General features: G+C 38.8%; 1 protein-coding gene across 1 annotated transcript in view; it reads left to right on the top strand.

The window, feature by feature from the left end:
* Positions 1 to 20,081, top strand: part of ESR1 (estrogen receptor 1) — a 104,168-nt gene extending 84,087 nt beyond the window's left edge. Inside the window, exons 6-8 of the mRNA XM_009999962.1 lie at positions 11,907 to 12,040; positions 19,159 to 19,342; positions 19,738 to 20,081. Coding sequence (XP_009998264.1) covers positions 11,907 to 12,040; positions 19,159 to 19,342; positions 19,738 to 19,972 — 553 coding nt within the window. The 3' untranslated portion in view covers positions 19,973 to 20,081. The remainder of the gene's footprint in view (positions 1 to 11,906; positions 12,041 to 19,158; positions 19,343 to 19,737) is intronic.
* Positions 20,082 to 23,145: the final 3,064 nt, after the last annotated feature.

The following is a 23,145-nucleotide window of genomic DNA, read 5'->3' as shown; positions in this document are numbered from 1 at the left end:
ACAAAGAAAACAGTTGCATGCAACTAGAACTACATATTTCTTTGGGGCTCAAAAATCAATTAACTTCACAACCAGAGCAGCTTTTTGTTTTCTGACTTTCAAACAAGACTGTTTCTAAAAACATAGATCTATTACATCATCTCATTTTTGAATAGTAAGAAACGTTTCTAAAGTATCATATACTTGTCTCATACTACTAGTTAGGGATATTTGCTGAAACCAAACAAAAAATTACTTGACTGAGGAGCACTGACATGCTAATTTGTTAACTAACTGTTGATTTACTAGTTAATTAGTGCTAGCAACAGCTTGTTTTGCTAATTTGATTTAGACAAGTTTTGAGAATGTTATGGGGCAAAAGTACACTTTTTGTCAAATCTGAGAGGGTAGGACAGAGACTGATTCAAAGCCTGCTTCACACTCAGTGGAGTTCTTCCACTGCATCAAGTATTTGGGCAAACATCAAGAGTGCAAATATTGTTTGATGCACTACTGTTGTTGATCTAAGTAGTAAAATAATGAATGAGTCTGATTGAATGCCTAAAATAATGGAAAAGACGTGTGCTGTAGTACAATTTCCTTTCATCTGTTCTTCTCTGTGTACCCTTCAGCATTTTCTTTTACAGGACACTTTCCCAATGTTTTAATCCACAGCATTCTTTCCAGAATCCTGATCACACTTTCCCTGTTATCTGATCTGTGCAGTAACAGCATTTAGCTACTGTCTGTATTCCAAAGTGACTGACTAGAGATGGCAAAACCCAGATCTCTCTCTAACCTGGATATAGTACAAATTCAGTATTGTTAACATGGAGAGTGACCACATTTTGTATATGCCTCTAGCTCTCTCTGATCATTCTGTGGCAGGCATCCTCTCTGATTTGCACATCCCCTTAATTTTTCACATTTAGGCTTCTCCTGCCTCTAACAGATTATTTCTATCTGGAATCTTGGAGACAGATAGTAATTTGTATACATTTGTATGTAAAGCCCTGGTCATGTCAGGTTTTATTATGCAACTTTTTTTTTTACCTTTTGGTTAGACAAATTCAGTCTTGTCTTGTCCAAATTGCAATAAAAATGACATTCCAACTGCTCTTTTTTTGAACAAATCTATTTTCTCTTCTCCCAGCTCAGTCCTCCTACTTGGGTCTTTTTAAACATGAGCTTATCTTGACTCTGAAGATCTTTTAGAGACTGTATTTTCTCAATCTGTGAGAATCTACTCATTATATTTTGAAATCAATAGCTTTAAAATTTTCCTGTGTAACGATTAACATTTGGAAGACTCCTTGAAAACATCTGTAAAGCAGGCCTTTGTTATTAATTTTAAGTTCCTTCTTTAAATTTTGCTTTGCCTATTAAAAAAAATAATCATACAATGATTAAGCTGCCATTATGTGTAGACTACTGCCTTCTTATGAATTAATATAATCACATTATCCCTTTTTATATCCCCTCTGCCCTGTAGTTAGGTAGGCTATTCTGTGGGATAATGCACTCTTTCTTATTCCATTAACACACCACCTAAACACATGAGTCTTAGCTCAAAATCAGGACTTTTAGCAGTCTGCCAGTTACATGCAACGGGTACATTTTTACAGTGTACAACCAATGCTATTAAAAAAAGCTCAGATTACCATAATTATAGATTAGAAAAATAGACCCAATCAGAAAATAGAATGGCACTCTCACAGTGCTTGCAGTTAAAGTACAGTACCTTCTGCAATTAAAGAAATTCCAGGATAAATACAAATATTTTATGTATGTTCTGTTTTTGAAAATTGGTATCTTTTATAAAGCAAATTTGAAATTAAAGACTTAGATTTCTATTGGGACAAACCAGATGTTTTCTGTCTGGAAGGTTCCCAAGCAACTAGACCTTAAAAATGTCATTAGACCAGGGCTGAAATTTGTCAGGCCTGACAAAGGACCATTTACAATATTGAAGAAAATGTAATGTTTTTTCAGGAATAAGAAAGTAATGTTTTATTGTACTTTTAAAGGATTTGTTGCATTCAAATATTGTGCTGATCAGAGGTTACTCAAAGGTTTGAAATGTCATTGTAAAGAAACTCATGGTAGAAATAACTGAATTGCTGGCTGAGGTTGATGACTTCTCACCTGAAATATCCTCAGTATCAGCAAAATGGGAACCACGGAGCTGCATTTTAAAAAGGTGAGAGAAACTTCTGCCCAATAAGCCTGGCGACAATTGCAAGGAAAGTGATGGGTTGTCATCTAACAATGACAGTCATTTGAGGTGTAAATAAACATGGCATAGTGATGAAGAGTCACCATGCATTTTGTGAGGGGAAGCCATGTGTCATGAATGCATTGGAGTGTTCTGAGGAATTTAACAAGCAAGTGGATGAGGGAGATCTTGTTTGATTTTCAAAAAGTATCACAGATCTTTTTTGTAGACAAATATGAGCTGGTGCATATAGGAGAATAATAATCTAATCTCCTAACTGCCTTCTGAGTTGATCTTTGCATCTTGTTGTTCACGGTAGCCAGTTCCATGGAACCAGCAGTTGTTTACTCACTAGCAGTTGAAAAGTGAATAGATTACAGATTTCCCACCAGGAAATGTTACAATAGGAAAAAGAAATAGTACAGGACATTGTTATTCCATTGTTTAAATCTGTGCTGCATATGGGTGGGGAGAAACATAATGAAATTCAACAAGGGGAAGTGTAGAGTTTTGCATTTGGGGAAGAACAACCCCATGTCCCAGTACAGGTTGGGGACTGAACTGCTGGAGAGTAGTGTAGGTGAAAGAGACCTGGGGGTCCTGGTGGACAGGAGGATGACCATGAGCCAGCAATGTGCCCTTGTGGCCAAGAAGGCCAAGAAGGTCAATGGCATCCTGGGGTGCATTAGAAAGGGTGTGGTTAGTCGGTCAAGAGAGGTTCTCCTCCCCCTCTATTCTGCATTGGTGAGGCCACATCTGGAGTATTGTGTCCAGTTCTGGGCCCCTCAGTTCAGGAAGCTCAGGGAACTGCTTGAAAGAGTCCAGCGCAGAGCTACTAAGATGATTAAGGGAGTGGAACATCTCCCTTATGAGGAAAGGCTAAGGGAGCTGGGTCTCTTTAGCTTGGAGACAAGGAGACTGAGGGGTGACCTCATCAATGTTTACAAATATGTAGGGGATGAGTGTCAGGGAGATGGAGTTAGGCTTTTCTCAGTGATGACCAGTGATAGGACAAGGGGTAATTGGTGCAAATTGGAGCATAGGAGGTTCAAGGTGAATATCCAATTTTTTTTTTTTTTACTGTGAGAGTGACAGAGCACTGGAACAGACTGCCCAGAGAGGTTGTGGAGTCTCCTTCACTGGAGACATTCAAAACCCACCTGGATGTGTTCCTGTGTGATGTACTCTGGGTGCCCCTGCTCTGGCAGGGGGGTTGGACTAGATGATCTTTCAAGGTCCCTTCCAACCCCTGTGATTCTATGATTCTATGATATGTGCTTGGAAAACCGTGTCTTTCTGATTTTCCTTATCTAACAGGAATGTTGAAAAAAGAGGAAAGGTAGGGGTTGCATAGGCAATCAAATAGAGACATTAGTTTCACTACAAAGAATAACTAAATAGACTGACTTCTTTGCCTGTAATTCTTGATAGAAGAAGAGAAACAAAATAGAGATGACAGGAATTGCATAAAGTCATGAGTGCCTTGAGAATCATAGAATCATAGAATCTTAGGGGCTGGAAGGGACCTCGAAAGATCATCTAGTCCAACCCCCCTGCCTACGATGTTATTTCCTTCTTTGTATGGAGAAATCTAGTCTGTTGTTCAGGTGTTTGTTTTTTTTTTAATTTAGAAACTCTTGTTCACTTACTCTTCCAGTGCTTGATAAAGCTTTTACACTCTCCTGGAAGAAACTGAAGAATTTTCACTTTACTGACTTTCCTGTTGAGCAATGGCAGGAGGCCATGGGTTTCTAAGCTGCAGCTAACAGGAATAGCATAAAGACTTATAGCACTCACTGTATGACAGAGCAGCTGAATAATTTACTATTTCATGACTTTGGTCTGAAAGTTTCCACCCACATCAGAAAAGAATCTTTCAAGTTTACTGAGCAGATAGCGCTTCCTAATGCTTTAATAGAATATTAGATACAATAGAAGAGCATCAATATGAAATCAGAGTGTATTTTTCTAATCCCTCACCTTGTAAAATGTTCCAAATATCCCCTCACACTTGTGTTGTTGTTTTAGATTTTTTTCTGCACTATAAAATTTTGGACTTACTAGAAAAATAGAAGCAAAGCGGTCACAGATGCTTGGTTCAAAATGCTTCATTAGGGAGCTGCTGCTCCTATTTATTTCGAAGCAAAAAAGCTCATAGGTACAACTAGATCCAAATTTGCACTTCAGAATAAATTTGATAAGCAATTGTATATTTCATTTTCATCCCATTTTCAATAACAATAAAATTCTGTGCTGGAAAACCAGCTCAAGCAATCATCCTGTCATCAGGTTACTTACCTGATAGAGTTGACTGGATCAGCTTGTAGAGAGTTAAGGAATCTCTTTAAGTATTTAAATTTCTCTTTCATCTTTCACTTTATTGTTGGATTTTGAGATCTATTATTATATTGCAAAACCCCAGAGAATGAAACAAATATTACATGAGATAGACTTATATTTCTTAAAACTCTGAAAAATGAATGATTTCTGTTTATTGTCTATCAGTCTTCACTCTGCCTTGAAGCAGAATACAAAGACTATCCAATTTTGTAATTCAAACAACCTAAACGTAAATCAGGAGCACCCTTCCAGAGTTTGGGCAGTCACTGGGTAGTGCTCAAAGTGATGAATGCTTAAAAAAAAAAAAGAAAAATAACAACCCCTCTCATTATGATCTTCCGAAATTTCAGCTGTTAGAAAAAGAGGTTGGCTGGGTGAGTTTGTAGGCATGGAACAGAAGTTTTCAGAGAAAATTAAATAATTTCTGGATTCAGTATAGCCCCTACACAAATCCTAAGATTTCTTGTTCATCTAGTCAGTCTGACCTTGGAAGCTCAGGCCTCAGTTCTAGGTCATTTTGAATTGTGATGCTGATCTTTCCAAAATTAAACTTTCTTTGCATTTTTGTTATGAAGAGAATTTTGAAATATTTTTTGGCTTTAAGGTGATTCAGACTGAATGTAAATTAAACTGAAAGAAGCCTTCCTGCCAACCAGTATAACATTTTTCAGCCAATTATTGTAACTTTATTATTCCCAAATGGAGAGTCTTCATAATAATTTTCTTATCTAAATGTCATCACATGTGAAAAAAATTATAAATTCTTAGAATTATTACAGCAGCATTTTAAAGACTTTTTATATCTAACACTCTTGTGTAACCATTTCATATAATCTTTTACAAAGAAGAAAATAAAAAGGTACCTCGTAGCTAATTGTCTATATGTTTCAGACCTGATTCACCACTGATTCAATGTACAGTGTGCTTGTAGTTCATCAGCCTGGATAGATGATCCTCTGTTGATATACTCAGGAAAGACACTTAGTCATGACTATATGGCTCTGAAGGCAACAGGCAAGGTCATGAGAGCCCATGTGGTCAATCCACTGGGGTGGCTGAGAAGAAAAAGCTTGATGAAGAGTGGACAAATCCTAAAGGTCAAAAACTGGTTGCATAGTTGGCATCAACAACAGAGATTCAACTTTTATGACTGTGGAGCCTCTTCTGAGGATCAAGGATGGCTAGGAACAGATGCAATCCTTGTCAAGTGGGGCAAAAGCATAATTTCCACGGGCTGGGGGAGGGACCTTAAAACCAGGAGTGACAGGGAAGGGAGATGACAACCCAAAATCAAGTGAGTAAGATGGTACACTGGGCTGTCAAGAAAAGGGTTCAGGGTGATTTGGACAGGAGAGTTGTTGTAATCAACAAAATATGGTAGAAGAAGACCCTCTAAGTGTGCGTATGCACACAAATATGGAAGTGCCTGCAGCGTGAAGGGGCAAGCTCCATACATTTTCTTGGAAATGCAGCAATGCTCCTCGGGTCAAAGAAAGCCTCTTGGGTAGCATTAGGAAGAGCATTACCAGCAGCTAGATGTTGTTGTTCCTTCCTCACTGCTCAGCCCTGGTGATTTAAATCTGGAGTGCCCACTTCTGAGCTTCCCAGTAGAAGATAGACATGCACACACTGGAGTGAGTACACTGCTCTGAGCAGGAGCATTGACTTAGATAATCTCCAGAGACCATTTTCAGCTTCAGTAATTCTGGTACTCAGTGAATAACTGTAGGTAAAAAACGGTTTAAACTATATTCTTGTTTATTTTTTTATTTATAAGTGTGCAACTCCATATTTATTGCAAATATTTGCCAATTATGACTTTTAAACATTGGATTTTACAACTTTTGAGTGCATTTTAGCCAGCAATTGATCCAATCCTCTGTTCTGATAAGCTCATATCAAAACAGAAACAAAGGTCTATTAATAGTACACTCCAGGAACAGCAGGATGTAACACCGTCCATCAACTGTAGCCTATAAAGTTCTTCAGGGTGTGCCATTTGAAAGCCAGTGTTCATGGAGTAATGGGATGAGTAACAGTTGTTGCTTCCTCTGAATTATTTTGCTACCATCTTTAGTAATAAAGGCTCCTGAATAAATTGATTTAAAATTAAAAGCAACAACAATAACAACAACAAAACACACAGAAAGCAACACAACAGAGACACTACATAACAAGCCTGTTATCTTTAATTTCTCTCTTTCTGAAACTCTCACCTTCATGACCACCTACCACTTTGTGTGAAAGTACAGGCCTAATTGTTGTGATCAAAACAGCCATATTTTAAAGCAAAATGCTATTTAACTTCACAGAACCATAATTAAACCAGGCATTTCTCTTCATTGTCAGGCTACATGTTTGATACAGTGGTTTAGTTTGCTTATAGGCTGTGTTTTACTCTTTGTGTCTTGATCTTTGCAGATTTCTGTTTTGTTCTAGAGCTTTGGAGGTTATTTCTTTCCCCCCAACCTTTTCCATAATCTCAAGAGTTACTGGTTAAATGCAGGATGGTGTGAAGTTTAATTGCTGATAACACTTAAATTTTAATTATTGGCAGAGCGTAGCATTACAGAAAAGGGGGAAGTCTCAATTAGTTGAGTAGCCCTTCAATGCTGATCTGGCAGTATTTAAGGCATTCCAATGGATGTTCTTGATTTGGTCATAAAACCTTGGAGATGGAGCTTTCCTGACACTCCACTTCCTAAAGCTGTTTAAGTGCATGATGTTACATAGGAGTAGAAAGTGTTCATAAGTGTTTATTAATAAGAACTAATGTATATAGTACTCATTAATGTATTAAAAATTTGTCTTATCTTGAAGGTGGGCACCAGGTATGCGTAAAGCCTGCAATAATATCCTAATGGATAGAACATTAAAAATAGTTAAAATCTTTTGACAATTCTTTAGTGCTCCAGAAATGGCACAGGATATCATTCTTCTGCTGTCTTTTATCTGTATCATTGTTCTGCTCTGTCTTTTTTCTATTCCCAGTCTTCCTGAATCTCCTCTCTTATTTGGATTTATTTTAACATCTCTCATCAGTGCGTGAATTAACCTCCACTTTATGTTCAGAGCCAGCTCAAGGAGCAACCAAAAGAGAGATCAGAAAAGATCAGCAAACCTCAGAGGATGTTGGGATGGTGATGTCAGTACTGAAAGTCAATACTGTCAATACTGAAAGTATTTGTCTATTTGAGCCTCAGGCTCAATCATAATTGTAGCTTTGTTGCTGTAGTGAGAGAAAGCTGTGCTGGGTGAAAACTGCTGTCAAGCATGGACGACCACTTGTTTAAACATCTTTTGGGGAAATGATGATACCAACAGGGGTAACTTGAAGGGCAAGTTATGTGAAAAAGTGTGAACATAACCGGCCAGCTCAGTAGAGGAAAAGAGAGCCTTGCTTTTAGGTGTCTTTTCTGCTTCTGCCTCTTTTCCTCCCCCATAATTCTGTTTCATACTGATATGTCAGTTTTATTTCTTATTTGGCAAATGTCTGTTTCAAGTCTTGAAGGGAAAAAAACTTGATCCCAGGCTGAATTGTGCTAATTCCAGTCCAGTACTTCTCCAATTGCCCAGCTGTTAGTGATTTTCAGACTGTGATTCATTCTTTGACACTAATGGCACATATTTTTGAGTAAGTAGCTAAAAATATTGTATTTCTTTAAACAAGAACTAATTAGTGCAACAGTGTTGTAAATAAACTGAAAAAGATTTTAGTGAGCTACCCTCTCACCCCCCAAAAAGTAGAATAAATAAAAATAAAGCAAAATTAATACTTGCAGGTGATCTTCTGAAAAATGTATATGCTCTCTGAATTTGTGTCCTTGACTCTGGACAAGATACACATGCTTCCTTGCCTATGCCATGATTGAATGGATGTGAAGCCTGCATTTCAAAGACACTAAGCTCCTGCAGTTCCAACTGATTTTAGTGGGGCTGAAATCTGCTGCCTAACTTTGCAAATGAAGCAGAAATTCCAGAATTGTTGCTTCAACTCAGGAATAACTAAAACTAAGTATCTAACCTCATCTAAAGTACTGAACTGTATCTAAAGAAATACTCTTTTTTTCTTTTCTTATGGAATGGCCTGGTATTTCATACACAGCAGATAGCAAAGCAAATGAGATTAAAAATATTTAGAATCTCTTAAATTTACATAATTTTTATTTATCATCTACCATAGGAGTTTGGTTGGTGGGAAATTGGCATACATGGACATTTAGGCGCATTGACTCAGTGTTGCAGAACTAGAGATTTCTGAATAGAGATTATGCTTGTCAGCAAGAGGATATTGATTGGAATATTGACTTTGTAAACTACAGTCCACTGAAATATTTTTGTAAAAAGTACCTTGGAATAATTCTTGCTTACTTAGTAACAAAGTCTTTTCCATCTTACGAATCACCAGGAGGCATTTCGGAAGGTCTCATTTTACAAACAACTACTTGTTTAATTGTCGTCTTGACTATAGAAATTTTGCACTTTGTTCAGACTCTGTAATGTTTTGAACGGTTTTGAATATGGGCTGACAGCAGTTTGATGGGTTTTAGGAAAGAAATAAATGTCTTAGTCAGACACGAATATTTAGGGATTTTAAATATGGGGGTTTTATTGAAGGATCCACTGAAACTTTTCCTTTCTGTGTAATCCTGAATTTCTAAACTCTTAAAGTAACCTTTACTGGGGTGTTTTTTAAGTTAATGTAAAATTATTAAAGGCTGTTAGTCCTCAGAAACTGAGCTTATCTCTATATATGCAAAGTTAATATTTCTCTAGTTATAGGCAAAAATAATAGTGTACCAAAAGCAGTGGAACTTGTCCCACTGTAAAAAATAATGTTTGCTTTAGTGCCATAGGATTTATATTTTAGCCTAGAAAATAGATTTTGAGGCAATAGGAATTGTTTTTATTCTCATGGCTTGTTTTGAATGCCTGAGTTTATTTTTTTTAATTTGATTTTTTATTTCTTATTTGTTTTTATTTGACAGTGGGGCTATTACATTCTACTTTGCCTACTTTATTTATTTTATGTCCAAACATAGGAGGAATATACCTGAAGCCAACCAGTTCAGTTTTTCAGCTTAGTTCTGCCTAAGCAGGATTCATCAGGGAAGCAAGATGGTCATTGCTGAAGTGCTCTCTACATCCAGCACTGAACAGTGTAACTGATTGGTCATAAAATAATTGAAAACTCTCTTCCTGAGTTCAGGTTCAGCCTTCTGGCAAAACAGACAGAACTGTGCACTTCAGTAAAGCCACATTCATATATATCAGGCTCAGATCAGTCCTTCAGTTCAGCTCATCAGTCAGGCCATTGTCAATGGGGGGGCAAAAGGCTTTACATGGAGCACAGCACTGAGCCTGCCCACCTGCTAATCTTAACACTTAGACTTTTGTCCACAATCTTTTACACTGCACTTGTTCCCATAGTGTGTGGGAACCTGATATGTGAAATTTTCCATTTTGTGGGTCATACCTGAAAAGTTGCTATAGTTTGAGCCACAATTTCTTCAGTGAAACTTGCAAGAGCCAGAAAAGACCATACCAGTTACATTTCCAGATGTTGCAGCTTGTGTCCCGGTGCCTGCCATGCAATGGAAATCACAGTTCTGAGCTAAGCGCTAGTGAAATGCGCAGGGAGAGTTAGGCACCACTCAGGAGTGCTCAGTGAGCCCACAGGGACCTGAGATGAGAAGCAGCAACTCCTGCTCCTTATTTAAAGTGCCTGTCTGCTAGTTCTAGACCCAAGGTTGGGTCATCTATTCCTCACAGAAAAGTCAGGGAACATATACTGTTGTAGCAGGGACTGGAAAACTTACTCAGGACCCCACATTTTCAACTATTACTGTATTTTAACCTAAGGCCTACTGGCTGTTCTAAGGGACTATCTGTCACTGTGTTTGCTTTGTATTTTCCTGCTTTACTTAAAAGTCTCTGATAATCACTTCTGTCACATGCCATAGTCACTGGCTCGTAGGCACTGCTTGGGGATAAGAGATGTAGATTTAAATTCAAGACCTGAATTTAGCCAAATAGGGATTTTAAGTTGAAAGGAGATGGGTGCACAAGTGCTTACAGATAACCTTGCTCCTTCTTTGACTCAATTTAAGGTTTAGACATGATTGAGAAGTTCAAAGAATTTTCTCAGGCTGTAGTCAAAAAGGAAGGTGACTGCTTTGTCTGAGGGTCTGCTGTGAGTCTAGGCATTACCTACAGGGTCTCAACAGCACAGCTGCATGAGGACTGAGGTAGGTGTATCTGTGCTGGTAGTCAGCGTTGGTTTTGATGCAATGTGGTTAGGAGATGCTCAAGCTGTGTTTATGTTACAAAATGTAGTGGAAAAGCCATCTGATAATTTGAAATTGCTTTTGCATCTTCCTATAGTAATTATCTTAATTTTTTTTTCTATAAAAGTCACCTCTAAAAAATAATATATTTTTAACCACTGATCACTCACTAAATCTGACATGTTAAAATTTCACTCAGGAAGTCCTAATTAAAGCAAAAGTAGGTGTTTTTTCTTAAAAGGTAGCAATGTAAATTATCTAAAATTCCATGACCAGAAAGTCTGCTGACTAAATTGTCATAAAAAATAAGTACAATCTGCATTAATACTTGAACTGCAGGTTGAGTGTGCAAGATAAAAATGAATGAGTGAGAATACCTGGTACTGTGAGCAGAGAGAGGTGGTTAATTGCCATTTCTAATGAGCACTTTGAGATTTCCCAAACTTCAGCTTTGTTTAATGCTGTAGTGTAAAAAGAGATCTGCTTTGTGGAGTGTAGTGGTATTTTTAATCACTCAGTCATAAAGACAAGATTTTGGTTTTCTAAATTCTTCTTGAGAACATGAGTAAGTGTGTTGGAACATAAAGGATTCCAAGGCCAGGTAGAAACAAGTACAAAACATTAGGAATGGAGAAATGCACAGAATTTGGGCTATTTCAGTCAATGGAAAAACAAAAACAAAAATGGGAAATGAAGTAACATAAGCAGAAGACACACAAAGTAGATTTAAACAAATATTTGTCCACCATGTAAGGGTTTGGTTGAGTCACTCTCATATGGAGACCACTCTCATATCTCACCACAGCAAGGCCTCTCAGCGATGGATTTATGAAACTAGCATTTTTTGGGGGAATAGGGAATATAGTGTTTAATTATTTATTAATTTTATGTGGGATACTGGGAACTAGGTTTTTGTAGTTGTACATACACAAAATGAACACTGACTAGGGAGTCATGTGCTAAGTAAGGAACTAATGAAATCAAATTGGAGGGTCATTTGGATCATTTAATCCAGGGGGATGAAAAGCTCATGCCGTCACTGGGGAAAAGCTGTGAGTATCTCCCGTTTAATGGTATTCTCACAGGAATCAAGGCAAATGTGTAGAGGGCATGGTGGAAATCTTTGACATGCTGCTGGCTACCGCTGCTCGGTTTCGCATGATGAACCTTCAAGGGGAGGAATTTGTGTGCCTTAAGTCCATCATCCTGCTCAATTCTGGTAAGTGGTGTGCTTTGCTGTCACTTGGGTAATTGGGGTTGCTTCTGCCTGTGGGTGAATGCTGCTCGTAGTTGCTAATGATGTTTCCATTTTGAGACAGCAGCAATCAAAAGGGGTCTGTCAACACAGATGGAGGCAGAGCCACTGGGCAGGGATAGAAATAGGCAAACTTGCTCAGTGGTGTCAATGGGACCCAACAAATCGATGCAGTAAGTAGTTGGCAGCCTATGTACAGCTGATGTGAAGAGCAATCAGAGCAGTATTTTGAACTAGGAGCTGGCAAGTCTTGTTAATGCTCTGATTACAAGACACTGAAGTAGCTGGAGCCACACTTAGGGCACCCAGAGGCAACACTTGTGAATTCGCACTTTCTTTCTTTGATGATGGCAAAATAAAGGGCAAAAATGGCAAAATGTGGCTGAGTTTATATTAAAATACAGGCATATAAAACTGATGTAATCACCTTCCACTTCCTTTATAGTTGATGAAAGAAGTATTTTTGGGCTGTAAATCTCATTCTGAAGTATACTTCAAAATTGGGTGGCTAGATTACAAATGTAGGTGTAAAGATGCAATGTTAGCTGACTTGAATTCTACGTTAGATGATAGAAACATGCAAATTTGTTTTGAAGTATGTGACAGAAAATGTGTGTTGTGCACCAGAGAATGCTTTTCTGTTTGAAACGACAAAGAACTCTAGAAAATTTTTTTTTAACACATAAATGAGGCTCATGGTGTTTTCATGGAAATGATAAGGTGTAAAATAATAATGTAAGCAGTAAAGTAAAAAATTTGGACTTAGTTTTCTGCTAACTTGTTACCTAACAGTTGCCAGAGTTTCCCAGCTCTGTGAATTTACTCCACTGTTCTTGTCTTCTCCTGTTGGGCTTGAACTATTAGATGATATCAACCTCTAGACAAAGAACATGGGGGGGCTGTATGTCCCTTTTGTCTGGTGGTCTGGCGGTAATCTCTAAGCATATGGAAGAAATGAAGGTTATCAGGAATAGCCAACATGTATTTACAAAGCGGAAATCATATTTCACTAATCTAATAGCCTTCTATGATGGTGTGACTGAATGGGTAGATGTGGGGAGACCAGTGGATGTAGTCTACCTTGACCTTAGCAAGGCTTTTGATACCATCTCCCGTAGCATCCTTGTGAGCAAATTTAGGAAGGGTGGTGTAGAAGAGTGGACAGTGAGATGGATTGAGAACTGGCTAAAAAACAGAGCTCAGAGTGTGGTGATCAATGGTCCAGAGTCCAGCTGGAGAGCTGTAGCTTGTGGAGTTCCCCAGGGGCCAGTGCTGGGTTCAGTCCTGTTCAACATCTTCATCAATGACCTGGATGAGAGGGTAGAGTGTATCCTCAGAAAGGTTGCTGAGGATACGAAACAGGTTCTCTTGTCCCTCTACTCTGCCCTAGTGAGACCACAGCTGGAGTATTGTGTCCAGTTCTGGGCTCCCCAGCTCAAGAGAGACAGGGATTTACTTTGAGAGAGTCCAACAGAGGTCTATGAGGATGATTAAGGGACTGAGACACCTGCCTTATGAGGAAAGGCTGAGAGACCTGGGGCTATTTATTATGGAGAAGACTGAGAGGGCATCTTATTAATGAATATAAATATCTAAAGGGTGGGTGACAACAAGGAGGGGGTAATCTCTTTTCAGTCATGCCCTGTGATAGGACAAGGGGCAATGGACACAAACTAGAATGCAGGAAGTTCTGCCTCAACATGAGAAACTTCTTTACTGTGAGGGTGACAGAGCACTGGAACAGGCTGCCCAGAGAGGTTGTGGAGTCTCCTTCTATGGAGAGATGTGTTTCTGTGTGACCTGCCCTAGGTGGTCCTGCACTAACAGGGGGGTTGGACTCGATGATTTCCAGAGGTCCCTTCCAACCCCTAAGATTCTATGATTCTAAATATAAATTCAGGTAATTCCCACCAAAGACTAACTCTAAACACAGCAAACTTTGCTTTAGTGATCAGGCACATCTGCCTTTATGGAAACCTGTTTCCATATGGAAATGGCTTGTTCACAAAAACCCAACAAAACAATTACAATAAAATTACATATTTATACAATCAAATATAAAACATTTCATTTATGTTCTAGGAGATATGATGTGATTTGAGTTTTGTTGTGATTGTCACCAATTATCAAAAAGGGACATCTGAGGCAAGCACCTGGCATATTAGGAATGAAGGGCTGTGATTTTTATCTTGGATGCCAGGGTATGACAATTGTACTTACTGATTGACATTTTCCGTTTATTGTGCTGATAATTAGAATATTTCCTAGAGGTAAATGTTCTTTCTGAAAAGTGATGCTCCTCCAGATTTTTAGCTAATAGTTTTGAGTGCAATTATCCTCTTCAATATATCTGGAATATGTAATTGATTTATAGAAATATTGAATTAGAAAAAAAATAGAATTAGAAGTTTGAATAAAGCACATCAGCTTTCACATCGTGATCCAGAAAACTAAATTTGTTATTTAGACAAAACTCTGCCAGACATCACCTGCTATCCTTCATAATCACATCTCACTTGGTTAATGGACATTCCCCTATGGAAAAATTATTAAAAAAAAATAATACATCAAATGAAGTCAGTGATAAATGGAGGCAAATTTCATTCTGCATATAAGTAAGATGGGACCACTGAGTTAGGGTAGGAGTTGTTAGATCTTCATTCTTTCAAGGTTAATATTTGACAGATCAGAGTTGATCTGATGAGTGATCTGATTTTGGGGGTGGCTTTTTTTTTTTTCATTAAGTCAAAGTTTACAGGTGCTAGAATTTTTACCAGGATCTTTGCAGCTATTGCTCAGAGAGCACAGTTAGGGTTAAGCTGCTACAGATTCATAAAGAAAGCAATTTATACCACTGTTATGCAGAGCATCATGTTCTATTCTGGCTTACAAACTGCACTTGCTGCAGTCTCAGTACACTGTAAACTGATTGTGTATGTATGTATGGCCACAGAATCTGTGTCTGTATTGTTTGTAATTGCCTTTACAAATAAAGGTAATTAATTTTTCACTTCAGTTTTGGCCTTCCTATAACCACCTGATTTTATAACTGTCTGAGAAGTTAACTGTTAGGTGGTGGGAATGTGTACATGAATTTCTGACTCTTAGACTCTTTAGATGCCCAAGTTAGGAGGCTAAACTGCGTGACAGAGATAAGTAGCATAATTTGGGGTATGTTTAATAGTTGTGGGTTTGGCATAGATACTCTAAAACATCTTCTGGAGATGCCTTTCTTCACAAGAGTACAGCCTGGCTCCTTAGGTAAAGTGTTGGACACACAGGAAATATTATATGCTCTCAAGCACACAGCATACATGATGTGTGAGGAGAGGCTGAGGGAGCAGGGTTTTTTCATCCTGGAAAAGGGACAGGTCTAACTGCAGTCTTCAGACAGTTGATGAACAGGCTATGGAGAGGTGAGGGCCAGAGGTGCAAGAGGAAAGGACAAGCTACAGTGGAGACAAACCAGAGCAAATGAGGTCCTGACTCGATGAACAGAACAAAAAATCTTGTCAGTAAGAGATTAAGCACTGGAACAGGCTGGCCAGAAAGATTGTACTATCTCTGTCCTGAGACACTCAAAACTCACCTGGACAAAGCTCTGGGCAGCTTGACCTATCCCTGATGTTACAGCTCTTTGAGCAGGAGGACGAAGCAGATTACCTCCAAGCCTCTCCTAGCCTGTTGTGTTTTGTTTTTTTTTCCTATGATTGCACATGTAAATATACACAAATCTTCTACTAAAGAAAGAGCAGATAAATACACAAGGAATTTTTGGCCCTTATGCTATCTGTATTATGTATGCATATGATTAAACCAGCTGATCTCAAAATGATTTAAACAAGTGGACTAATTAAACAAATTGGACTAGTTGTGCTACATTTAATCTTTAAATGCAGTCTGCATTTGCATTCTAAAGCTTTATGTGGATATAATTCACTGAGTGTACATAAACATTTTTTAAATTCTTGGACATCAGTTAGTCTCTTCATATGAGGTAGTGCTGTTTATTGGTTTGTTGGACATTTATTTTCTCTCTCTCTTTTTTTTTTTTTTCCTTCCCCTCCCCCCCCAACATCTGTCAAGACTTTTTAATATCTTTACACTTGTATTCCATGTGATCTTTGGCAAAATGCAAGAGCATTTTTTTAGTTTCACTCAGTATGTGTGGAAAAGATGGAACATTTTACTTAAAAAGCAAAATATACGTTTATGCTACTTCCAATTTTTTCCTGAAATATCAAGGGGACAGCATGTCTGTAACAAGGACAGCATTGTCTCTACCTAAATAAACCAGAAGGTGCCCCTCTAAAGCTGCAACAATAAATCTTTCAACTAGAAAGCAAAAATGTATTTTTAAAAGGTTGGACCAGATGATCCTAGAGGTCCCATCCAACCTGGCATTCTATGAGTCTATAAAAAACACATTCAGCTCAATAATAAAGGGCTGTTTCTTAACACTGGGAAATAAGTATTAGAAACATGAAATGGCAAGATGTTGCCAGATATTTTACTTTTCAACATATACAAAAAGAGGAGTGATGCTATGTATGCAGGCCCCAAGGGACCCTGTCCTGTGCATAGTTTTGTACTCTGGGCACAGACCAATAGTTTTGCCTCGTTTGCAAGGTGGGGCTTCCTCTGTTCTCCTATTATGTTTTATAACACTGACGTACAGGAAGGGCTAGAAAACAACCTGGTAGCTATTCAATTTATGCTTGCTTTCAGCGCATCAGAACTTGGAAAGCCCTTTGAGTCTGTTAAATGTCACTTTGCTAAGACAATATTCTGAACTCTTATTCCAAAACTCTGCCTGTGCATGTATGTGTGTGATGGATAGCTGGAATTTCTTTTGGGGAAATTTCTGGTCAATGGCCTGGGGCAGGAACAATCACCTGGGGGCAGAAAGGAAATCCAAAGGTCATTTTTCTTGGTAGTTATCGATTGCCAATTGCCTGAAGCCTCTACAGTTTGGGGGGAGTGCTTTTTTGATTTATACTTTTTAATAGCTTCTAGACTCGATCTAGGTGAGAAACATTTTAACAGGTTTATTTTATTTTATTTTTTTTCCCCCTTGCTGGTTTTAAAGTTATGAAACTAAGGGGGATGGCTACAAGGGCACAACAGCATCCTCTGGCTGAAGTAAGCTGCTTTGGAGGTACTGTGGGTTTATGAGACATGTTTTCTTCTAATGGATTGTGGTTTTGTCAGTAATGTTTAAGAATCTTGCCCCTACAGGTATCTGCTAAGCTATAAATCCTGGTCAATAGGCATATGTGAGGGTTAAGAGTCATTCAGCTGAGAAAAACCTAAGGAGCTGCTTCTCTTAAGTGAACTCATGTCAGTAAAAATAATAATACTCATAAAAAGCTTTGTGAGAAAAGAGGCCATTGTACTACTGATCTATATCATATTCAAAGCAATATTAATTACCAAAATTAAGAGCTCTCACTAATGGTTTTCAGAAGTTGTGATGTGTTTGAGTTATCCTTTTGGTTTTTTTTTTTTTTAAGAACTCCCTCTCACTTGAGCTCTCTCCCAGACACACTGACATTCACAAATGCAAATTTGTATTACTTTTTAGTACAGAAGACCCACAGTCATAAAATCTACCTGCAGGTTTCAGTAGTTCTAGGTGTCAGGTCCCTGAAATACCAAGATGATGTGAGAAGGTGAGGTATGCCAAGAAGATGGTAAAAAAAATCTAAATCTCCCTGACTGTTCAGATTCTTAGCTTCAAGTCCAATGGTACAGACCCCAGGCTTCAAACAATTCCAACAAAGTAGAGTATATATGTCTCTGTAGGTGTACATGGCTGTGTGTGTATGTTTCTTTTTTTTCTTAATATCACTAACTGCATTGCATATTGTATTACATATGATGCTTTAAAGAAAAGCAAAATGAAGTAATTCCAGAAACCATTTTTTTTCCAAGAAAAAAATGCAGGTTTTTTTTCTTGGCTCTGTGGGCTGGTGCAGAAGGGCTATAGCAAAGGATTTGTCAAATACATTGTAGACACAGGGGAATGAACACACCATGATCCATCCAGTTGGATTGTATTACTGTACATACATCTTAAGCTTTTGCTACCTCAGGTCTGGATTATAGTTATACAGCCTGTTTAGAGTTATTGGCTGCATCCAGAAGGTTAAAAACATGGTGCTGAATGCAACAGCTGCCTTTTAGCAGCACAATGCTGTTGTGACCTGATTCACCTTGGCTTTGTGTTGTTGTCTGGAACACACAATAGATAAAAAATGCCAAATAGTTTAGAATTTTCCATTTAGAATGATCGTGTGCTTCTTGCACCCAAGAACTGCTACTGGCAAAAGCTCTCATGCCTGGGTTACAGTGTTCTATAGGAGATGTAGAAGAGTTGTTGGAGGAGGAGTTGGAAGGTGTTTTTATGTCTGAAAAATTTCCTCCCAGTCCAGATCTTCAGGATGCTCATTTTCAGCAATAAGCATAAAGGTGGCTAAATTAATACAGGTTGCTTTAGACATGGTTTTTAAAGGAGAGGCAGGTTTGCAGGTGAAGGAGCACACCTTTCCAGTCTCCTGCTTGGTTGGGGGGCCTTGTAGAGGTGAGTGTGCACAAAGAAACCCTGATTTTGTTTCCATGTTTGTGGTAACATATTCTTAAGTTCTAGATTGACTTGTAAATCACCAAAAATCTAGCATTAAACAGCAGAGAAAAGGGCAAAAACCAGCAAAGGCTGGGGTGGTCAGTAAGTATTGCAGAGCTCTCAAGGGGATACAGTATCTCCTAAAGGTTTCGGAGCCAAGTGACTACGAGAAGAGCAAAGCCTGTGGGTTGGTCTACGTGCAGGCTGCAGGTGTCACCTGCCATCTGGCCCAGATCTGGGTGGGAAAGAGGCATCATGGTCCTCCTGCTTTGCCCACAGTGACCAAATCCAAGCTCCAGGATCATTCACACCAGTGACTGGCAAGCAGGAGAGTTCATGAACAGTCAGCTCCCATGCTTTAACACAGCTGAAGAGCCAGGAGGTGTACTTTGGGCAAGTTGATTCCATCAAAGTCATTTTTGTCTGTGGTTTGTTTTCTTTCTCCTTCCTACTCCAGGTGTGTACACTTTTCTTTCCAGCACCTTGAAATCTCTGGAAGAGAGAGACTATATTCACCGGGTTCTAGACAAAATCACAGACACTCTGATACATTTAATGGCCAAGTCGGGTCTTTCTCTGCAGCAGCAACACAGACGACTAGCTCAGCTCCTCCTCATCCTCTCTCACATCAGACACATGAGGTGAGATCAAGTATGCAGTCATCCCTCCTGCACTGGTCCCATGCGATGGAGGTTTCACAAACATGCCCACACTTTTTCCTTCACAGGTGGGAGTGAAAACTGCATATAGAGTGGTGTCACAGTGACTAAATTAGGAGTCCATGTGCCCTAGGCTACCATCTAGGCAAAGGACAGCAAAAGAATCACCTTTAGAAGGCAAACTGCTCATGGGCAGTCTGAAATGTTATTTGAAGGTGTTTTCTTCTGCTACCCATGTCAGTGGCATACAGCAACTGCACTGGTAATTGTTTTGTACGAGGCGGAATTTTTAGGAACCTAACAAATGTTATCAGCTGATAGCTTTTGTTTCCCCATACCATACTGGAAAGTAACCACTGTTTTGTTACAACCCACAGCAACAAAGGAATGGAGCACCTGTACAATATGAAGTGTAAAAATGTAGTTCCACTCTATGATCTCTTGCTGGAGATGTTGGATGCTCACCGACTGCATGCCCCAGCAGCCCGGAGCGCTGCACCGATGGAAGAGGAGAACCGGAGCCAGCTGACAACTGCACCAGCTACATCTCATTCCTTGCAGTCTTTTTATATAAATGGCAAAGAGGAGGAGAATATGCAGAATACAATATAATCAAAAGTCAGCATATATAATGGTATGAGAAACCCAGCAGCATACTGCCTAGCTCCTGCTTCACTTTGTCTGTAGTGCCTGTGTAAACACTCCAATGACAACAGTCACCTGCATTTTCCATTTGAGTGTTTGGCAAGTGCTTGCCTCAGTTGATTGCTTACCCTAAATGGAAGACATTTAATTGCTATGGATAGCCAGCAAGGCTAGCAAGGATTGTCAGGCTAACTCATTTTAAAACTTGCAGTGTTTTTATTTCATTTTGCTTGTAAGTTGGGTACGTCCTAATGTAAACTGAACATTCATTTTTCCTGAAATTAACAGGCCATACCACCTATGTGTATTGTGATCTTTATGAGTGGTAGCTTTTGTTGATATCCACCCCAAATTCTGCACTCGCTTAATTCTTTACTTGCTTGAAAATTTGAAGCAGTTTGGTAGAGATTATGGATGACTTTTGGGGGGGCAAGTAAATGGAAAGCTAATTGGCATCTTAGTGTGCGATAGTGAAAACGCACTGTTGGCGACTGTGACTGCCTTGGTAGTTTAGGTAGATTCCCACCTCTCTTCCTACAGTAGAAAGGAACCCCTGTCTAAGAAGAATACTGTTTTACCTTGCTGGCTTACATTAACAGACAACTCCCTCTCAAGATCATACTGACCAAACTCTTAGGTTTCTGTATCATATCCTCTAGCTAAATTGCATTGCATGCATCCTATCTTGTCTGATCCTACAAAGCTAAACTGTTGCATTGTTTGGCAAGATGTAAATCAAAGGCAACATGGTAAACAGTGATAACAGATAATTACTCTTAAATCAGACTAGATGATTACGAAATCATCAAGTCTTAAAAAAAGAGTCTTCACACATGGCATGGTCAAGCTCTATTTTATAAAAACCTCCCCCTGTCCTTTGCTTCATTGTGCTACATACCAAGGGGTTAGGATGCCAGTGCAAGACTGGCACAAGATGGTGGGATGGTCCCATTCCTTTCAGTAGAGTGTGGCCTAGCCATGAATGGGAGGGCTGGCATCACAGCCAGAGCAGCTGGCTTTGCATTCCCTGGGCTTTCTTCGGCTCTCCTTGGAGCATGCTCAGAAATCACTGTTAAGAGCCAGCTCATCTGTGACAATGAGCCTCAGAAATGGTGAAGACGCTGTGGCTGCATGTCAATGAAGATAAAAATGGCTTCTTCTGTGCATTTCTGTAACTAACTGTTTTTCATAAGGATTAGTCAGATTCTTCAGACCAACTGTAAATACAGAAAAGGTCCACTGACATCAAGAGTTTCAGCAAGACATGAAGGAGAGAGACTGAAGAAACCCAGACTATGTGCTACTCGAAGTAGGAGTTGGTGCTGCTGTTTCACTGCCTCTATGCTAGAAAATTAAATATGTCAGGGAACACTGCTGGGTACTGGAATGTGATTGTTACATATACCAGGGATATTTTATTAGTCTAATGATAAAATTTGCCTGTGCTATCTGCACTTCTGGCTTACAGGTGCAGTTTGGAAGTCAGCATGGACCAGTGGCTATTCCAATAGCTGGTTGGAAGCGACCACCCTGCCAGTAAAGACGTTTCATAGCATGTGCGTAGGCTGCCCCACAGCAGCTGGCCACAATTCTAGAGAAGGGTTCAGGGATGCTTCTTTTTCTGCTATAGCTGAAACCTTTCAGTTTGATTATGTTGATTGGAATATTCTGTAGTATCTAAAAATAGGAAATAGTGCAACTAATGCCATACAGGGGTGCCTATGTCTAATTACGCTCCCTGTTACACAAGCAGAGTCTGTGTGCAGTGAGATCGAATCACACAGAGAATGTGAAGGCAGCAAGGCATAGGACAAGTTAGTACTCCAAGTCAAGGATTTGATTCTTTAGTGAATGTACATAATGATGTCTATAACAGTTTCATGTACATATCTGAGGATATGCACAGTTTAAAAGACTAAAGGTAGATGCTACCTATGTTTGAGAAGATTCCTTGAAAACTGTGTAAGGCTAAACATGTGAAGCAGTCCCTGTAAGTTAATAGGCCTTTTGTTGATGCATATTAGTGTAATTTTTTTCTGAATGTGCTCAAGGCTTTGTCTTTTTGTGTATTTAGTAAGTGTGTGTGTGTGTGTATGTACAAATTTGATACCTAAGAGCTTTTGGAGGGCTCCTAAATGCCTTGAAAGAAAATGCACGTTTTGTTTTGTTTAGTAGCTGGTTTTCAAATGTATTAGAAAAATCACTAATGCCCTGAAATGAGTGCAGGCTAAGATCTGAATGGAGAACAGGAATCCCTGTAGTTACACTTAGGTGCTTACACCATCATCATTCACTTGTAGCCCAGTGTGCTTTAGAACTGCTCTTTAAATATTGCATGTGTAGCTTGGTGTTTCCCAAGACAGATCAAGTTCATAAACTGCAAGACAAATTGGTTTAAGTGAAGGTCTCCCTTCCTACATCCCAGAACAGTTCATTGCAACGTTCAAAGAATTTTCCCAGTGAAGCTGGATAAGCATGATTTGAAGAGGTACGCGGCAGACAGAAGGGTATTGTGACATGTCTTGGAACATAAGGAATAGTAAGTCAGCTCACAATCTTAATTATGAATCCTTTTGTAGGCTCAGCCCCTTGCAAGGAAGTAACTTAGGTTCAACCAGTCCTTCCCACGTTTGTGGTGACAAGAGTAAAGGGCACCCAAGAAAGAAAAATAGAGATTCGCAGTAATAAGTTCATTTACCTTGGGGCAATTTCAAGATGTATCATTAACTTGTTCATCAGATTTTAATTGAAGCAGCACCTTAACGAATTAGGAACCTTCCCATAGTTATCTATAAAGATGTTGTCCACATATCAGACAGCTGAATGTAGCTATTAAACTGATTAAACAAAATATATGGTACAAAAATGGCAACTGTTTTCATATGTAGTTCTGAATTATGCTCTTGTGTATGCAAACAATTGTGCCTGACATTTGGTAATTTTTATTTCACAGAATGCTATTATATGTGTGTGTGTATATATAAATATATATATACACATATATACTTTATATTTGCAGCTGACAAACCAGTACTACCTGAATACCTGGTGCTGGATATTAAATAAAAATATATAGCATGTAAAATAAATAAATTGAAAGAAAACTATTCAAGGCAGCTAATTATGCTTTTACCAAAATA

Source organism: Chaetura pelagica, unplaced genomic scaffold, assembly GCF_000747805.2.
Source record: "Chaetura pelagica isolate M959 unplaced genomic scaffold, ChaPel_1.0 scaffold135, whole genome shotgun sequence".
Classification (NCBI taxonomy): domain Eukaryota; kingdom Metazoa; phylum Chordata; class Aves; order Apodiformes; family Apodidae; genus Chaetura; species Chaetura pelagica.
The sequence above is the reverse complement of the archived record's forward strand: the minus strand, read 5'-3'. Positions and strand labels throughout refer to the sequence as shown.